Genomic DNA, 6,058 nt, shown 5'->3' with positions numbered 1-6,058 from the left:
ATCTAACCACAAATTGGTTCGCAAATTTCAGTGCTTCTAAACAGCGTTCCACAACACAATTTTTGTCTTTTTTGCATGGACCACAAAAAAATTTATTTTTTCGTGAAACTTTATTCATGCACATAGAATATGAAGTCACACCCGTGCAACCCTTTTAAGATTTTTCTTAGCATTTAAAAATATGTTTTTCGAAGTGGGTCATACTCTCTCTTGCCAAATTTCCCGCAGAAATTAGCAGAATGATAGGTTTTAAAGCTCCTCTGCACTATTACGTCTACAGCAAAGCACATGCAGCCGGCGACTCGTTCTAGTAGCGTCTGGCCGCACTGTTTGGCAGGTTGGCCATGGGAGGCGGTACGTGTGCCTAAAACACGGACGACTAATTGCATTAACTGATCGGCCCGGCCGTGGCATGATCACAAAGGAGCCGGACTTGGGCCTCCTACAATTTTACGCCATCACGCTGCCCATTTTAAATCGACAGGACCGGAGACGGTGTATTCAATGCATGCAGCGAGCAGCCAACTACATCTGCATGATGATGATGATCCGAGTCGCCTCGCTGCGCGGTGGACGCGGGCGTACTTTTCTCCATGCCTCGCTATAAAACCTCCCACGGCGTGATCCATCCTGCACCAGCCAGAGCCAGAGCCAGCGACACACTACACCGCTAGCTAGCTAGCTGATACTACTCCTGCATTATTATTAGTACTACGGAGCCAAGCAATGGCGTCTCTCTACCGAGGCCTCCTGCTGCTGCTGATGGCGCTTCTCCCATCCGCCCATGGAGCAACCACGGCTAGAGGCAAAATCTCTGCAGCGTTTGTGTTCGGCGATTCGATCGTCGATCCCGGCAACAACAACGATCGGCTGACGGAGGCGAAGGCCAACTTCCCGCCGTACGGGCAGGACTTCCCCGGCGGGGTGGCCACCGGGAGGTTCTCCAACGGGAAGGTTCCCGGAGACATGCTAGGTACGTACGTAAGTCGTAACAACCGGCAACTGACTTTTCTAGCTATATATTGCTTTTTTACACATTATTTTTTACAGTACTACTATGTATGGCATGCAGCACCTATGTTTAAATTGTGATCTAATGGAGTAGCTTCTTGTACGTTTTATATGCAACTTTGGTTACACCAAGATGAGAACATATACGGGAATGTCTAGTTGAAGGCTAACTTTACAACACCTAACAAGTAAGGTAAGAAAAGTGAGGCTTGCTACAAAGTGTGGCAAACTTATGAAAAAAGTTGAGAAGCAAGCCGGTGATCGGTGAAGCAAATACCTAAAAAATTGTGACGTGCCTAACATCAGATGGGGCAAACTTATATTTGGAGCCAACTGCCCGCAGTATCATTTTCCTTTTGCAGGGAGTAGCTAGTTGCGTTGGCAGCTGCTTTGAAGTCTTGGCACTACAGTTTTTTTTTTAGGGGTGTCTTGGCACTACTGTTGCTCTAGTATTGTTGCAGGAGATATTTTGACGTCCAAATCAGAGCACTGTGCATGTACATAGTAGGAGCTCCTAATGGAAAATGCACAGTTCAGTCGTACTGGCCCGTCAGCTTGGTTTTCATCCGTCGTGCATTTGTTTTTTTTTCTGTCTCCTTCATTTAATGCAAAACCAACTACCCCCTGTCAACATTAATTTGCAGTTCACGTAGAAGATGAAACAAACTCCATCAAGAGGACGGCTCGATATATGTATATATACTTCCTCCGTCACAGTTTAAAAGGCATAATTAAATTTGCGTGTGTTTCCACAATAGATAAGGTTTATGACGCATTTCATTTATTTCTAGCAGCTAATTAGTACTCCTATATACTATTTCTATATGCATGCATAGTGTGAATGCTATTTTTTAGCCTATCTCACAACCAATAGATAACCACTTAGGTCCCAGAGAATTTTCAAGCGCGCCTTCTAAACCGTGATGGAGGGAGTATATATATTGCACTAATTAAGTTGCATATTGGGCAACAACCAATAATTGATCACGTGACAGAAGAACCACGGCCAAACAGTATACTCCCTCTTATTCATATTAATTGTCACAGATTTGATACTAGTATACAACTTTCTACTTTACTAAATCCGCGGCAACTAATATGAGTCAGAGAGTACTTAAAATGATCAATTACTCAAAAACTAGGTGTACTTTTTAAGTTGAATCTCTTTAACTAGTCTTGCACCAAGTGAAAACTTGAATATCCACTGATGATGTCATTTTTCTTTGTCGGTCAGCTTCTAGGTTGGGAATTAAGGAACTATTGCCACCCTACCTTGGAAATGATCTTCCACTAAGTGAGCTACTCACTGGTGTTGTCTTTGCTTCTGGTGGCAGTGGATACGATCCTTTAACTTCGATACCCGCGGTACCAAAATATGTCACATGCATCTCACAACATAGTTTTCTTGAAAGTATATTTCACTTTGGTTTTACCAGAAGCTAAGAATCATTACTAGAGTTTGCAAATAATAATTTCCTATGCTTCAGACTGCTACATCGAGTACTGGGCAACTTGAATTATTCCTTGAATATAAGGAGAGACTAAGAACTTTAGTCGGAGAAGAGGAGATGACACGTGTTATCTCTGAAGGGATATACTTCACAGTCATGGGGGCAAATGACCTTGCAAATAATTATTTTGCAATCCCTTTGAGGCGCCATCAATATGACCTTCCTTCGTACGTGAAATTTCTTGTCTCTTCCGCCGTCAACTTTACCATGGTAAGAGTACTTATTGAAACTCTAAAACTGCTAGTAAACAGGCAATCTCATAGCTTTATAAGAAAGCTTATTTGGCTCTCTTTTTGCACAAAGTTCTTGTGTTCATTTAGTTCTTCGACATTTTGAAGTTTCACATATTTCCCTCAAACTCAAAAACTACAAACCATTCCTTCTCTTGTGCATTAAGTAGTTTCCTTTAGTCTGTTACATATATCTGTTCATAAATTTAGTACTTTACTGATTTTTTTCTGCCATCTACTTCTCTTGACAAAGTTTCAACATATGGATATTTTATAATGGCCATGGTACTAATAGTCGCATACCTTTTTTTTACATCCTACATATATCTGTTGTTTAATTGGCATTTGATCAGTCGACCTGCTATTTGTAAAATTCAGTATGCTCACATATACTCTTCTATCAGAAATTAAATGAGATGGGTGCAAAGAAGATTGCATTCCTTGGCATTCCACCAATTGGATGTTGTCCCTCGCAAAGAGAACTTGGATCAAGAGAATGTGAGCCCATGAGGAATCAAGCAGCAAATCTATTTAATTCCGAAATAGAAAAGGAAATACACCGGTTAGATGCAGAACAAAATATTCAAGGCTCCAAGTTTATTTATCTCGATATATACTACAATCTGCTTGATCTCATTCAGCGACCTGGTTTTTATGGTGAGTGCACATTTTATACTGGGTTGCTATTTTAGAGCATACCATCAATCATTACTGTAGAGTATAGCTGCAATAGACATATTAATAGATAACAGTGACAAGCATTAACCTCTAGCATGTCATCAATCTTACAATACTACAGGCAAATGGAAGTAAGAAGAACTGTGTAGTGAACTAAAATGGTAGACATAAATGTTTACATTAGTTTGCATACTTCGTTTAGAAATATTTGGCTTTATATAGTGTATAGAAGTACATGTCCATGGACACGTTGTCATCATAAATTCATAATTATTTGTTACTAAATATTTTGAAACTGCCTGTCATATAGGTTTCAAGGAGGTAACCGAAGGATGTTGTGGCAGCACAGTGCTAAATGCAGCAATATTCATTAGAAATCACCCTGCATGTCCGAATGCTTACGATTACATTTTCTGGGACAGCTTTCATCCTACTGAAAAGGCCTATAACATTGTGGTTGATAAACTGTTTCAGCAAAATATGCAGTACCTGATGTGAAGAAACTCACTCTCAATGGACGCATGAACAAATATTATTAGGGACTGCAATTAATTCATTTGATAGTACTCATTGGCACTATTAGGATGGCCTAACCATTCATCCAAACTTGTATCTTCGGTGAAAGTTCGCTCCTTCCGAAATGGGTAAAGGCTAGAGGTTCATGAAATACATAAGAATTCTGGTAGGCTCGAAAATGTATCTTCCTATAAATAATGGTGATATTCATGGGACATCATCTGCGCCTCAATTTTTCACAGATGCAGTGGTTGGGAACTTGCTGGTTCTAGCACCGTCCATTAGCATGTGTTGATCTTGTGAACGTAAATTTCAACTTCGCTAAACTCTATTCACACTTCTGTAGATTGGGCCTAAGACGACACATCTATCACACATCATTCGACCAAACCGTGTGCGATGCGGGCATCGCAAATAGTAGAAAATAAACTCGTGTGCCAGAAAATGAAACGGTGTGATGGCCCATCCATGGGGCACAATTTTATTAAGAAGGCCATGTGTGATAAGAGGCACACGACAAAGGGTTCTACTGCATGTGCGATACGTAGTTGTAACGCACACGGTTTGTATGTTGGCAATGTGTGCGTTCATTGATAAACGCTTAACAAGAACGAGATGTTTGCGATGGTTTGAACCATCGCACACCATGCTTATTACGAATATTCGTGTGTGAAGGTTTGATATTTACACACACATAGTTGGAGGAGCCTCGTGTGTGCTAGCTCATGACAGTGCACAAGCTTCTATGCTAGCTTGCGCTTCCTTCTTTTTTTAAATAGAGAGTTGTATTAATTAAGTAGATAAAACATAGTTCGTACAATCGTGCAAGGCCACGCTTAACATGCAGGTTGGCATTGTGCCTTGCATAACCCCACCACGCAACTTTCTACGGCCCAACTAGGCAAGACTATGAGCTAACCTGTTGTCCCTTTTATATACTTTGCAAACTCTAACTTCTCTATTTCCTTTGATGGCTTGAAACTCATTTGCAATTGCTCCAATCTTCGATCTATCAATAGACGAGAGGATGAGCACCTTTGTCACCTAGCTGCAATCCGTCTCAATGATTAAGGGTAGATCTGTCCCAGACATTGCCTTCCGTAGTCCATCTAGGCAAGCCATGGCTTTCACGCAGTCCGCTCCATTGCGCTTCCTCCTTGTTTTTCATCAACGGCGTTATCCGAACACGCCACTATTTCCCGCCAGTCCTTCATCGTTTTTCGGCCACCAATAAGAGTAGTGATAAATAAAAGCCTATGTGGCCACACACCATACAACGTGCAGACCAAGCTAGCACAACTTATACCATTCCAAGCATGCCACCACGGCGAAGCGCCATCTCCGTCATCACCCTCCGGCCTGTGAAGGTGATCAGCAAGCAAGATCTGGTGAAAGCATCATGGCCCTTTGAGGCCGAGGGCATCCCGAGCAATGTGCCAGATGACGTCGTTCTGCGCGTAATCGCCAGGATGGAGCATACCCTTGGCGCATGATGCGGAAGAGCAGAGAGGTGGGCGCGTGCAACACAACAAGAGTGGTAGCGCGTCGAGAGAAAGAGGCACGGCGCGTTGCAATGCAAGAGTGGATCCATTGCCCCTTGCCGCCTGTCCTAGTCGACAGGTCATTGCAGTGGCTCGTCAGGAGCCCGATTCCCCGTTTGGAATGGGCAGCAGTCGTCCGCCCTACTTGCACTGGACGCCGGCCGCGACGTTGGCATGGTCCGTGCCCCCCTCAATGCCAACACACTTGTCTCTAGACCCGAGCGCCTCCTAGGCCTAGGTGTCACCAGCGACGAAGTAGAGCAACATGGCCGTCAGATCTTGGAGGTTGTGATATCCGATGAAATAGATAGTTTGGAGCTCGAGATTGCGCTCCAGCAGTACTACGAGTGTATCAACAGTTTGGATGAACGCTTGTATGAGTTCAATCACAACCAAGAGTTTCCTTAGGCAAGGATCAGTTCTTTTCACGCATGATTCTACAAAATCAAGATTATGGATAACTTGCAACAAAATCTGCCGTCTAGTTCTTTTCTGAGACTGTGGATAAGTTGTGTGCTGAAATGTCTATATTTACCTTAGGCAGAAAGTGTATACTAAATTGCTAACACGT

At 42.7% G+C, this 6,058-nt stretch overlaps 1 protein-coding gene across 1 annotated transcript; it reads left to right on the top strand.

The window, feature by feature from the left end:
* The first annotated feature begins 644 nt into the window (after nt 1–644).
* Nucleotides 645–4,187, top strand: LOC123151408 (GDSL esterase/lipase EXL1-like). Its single transcript, XM_044571130.1, has 5 exons — nt 645–973; nt 2,246–2,376; nt 2,499–2,732; nt 3,157–3,409; nt 3,741–4,187. Exons 1-5 carry the CDS (start codon nt 727–729, stop codon nt 3,926–3,928), a joined length of 1,053 nt encoding a protein of 350 aa, XP_044427065.1. The 5' UTR covers nt 645–726; the 3' UTR covers nt 3,929–4,187.
* The last annotated feature ends 1,871 nt before the right edge of the window (nt 4,188–6,058 follow it).

This window comes from Triticum aestivum, chromosome 7A (genome assembly GCF_018294505.1).
Source record: "Triticum aestivum cultivar Chinese Spring chromosome 7A, IWGSC CS RefSeq v2.1, whole genome shotgun sequence".
NCBI classification, from domain to species: Eukaryota; Viridiplantae; Streptophyta; class Magnoliopsida; order Poales; family Poaceae; genus Triticum; species Triticum aestivum.
Note: the sequence above shows the minus strand (reverse complement) of the source record. Positions and strands in the feature narration are given on the sequence as shown.

Bases quoted from the DNA above. Each gene is read 5' to 3' on its own strand.
- LOC123151408 (XM_044571130.1), top strand. From the start codon at position 727: ATGGCGTCTCTCTACCGAGGCCTCCTGCTGCTGCTGATGGCGCTTCTC. The intron at 2,733-3,156 runs GTAAGAGTACTT...CTCTTCTATCAG, and splicing joins CCGCCGTCAACTTTACCATG to AAATTAAATGAGATGGGTGC. The intron at 3,410-3,740 runs GTGAGTGCACAT...CCTGTCATATAG, and splicing joins TCAGCGACCTGGTTTTTATG to GTTTCAAGGAGGTAACCGAA.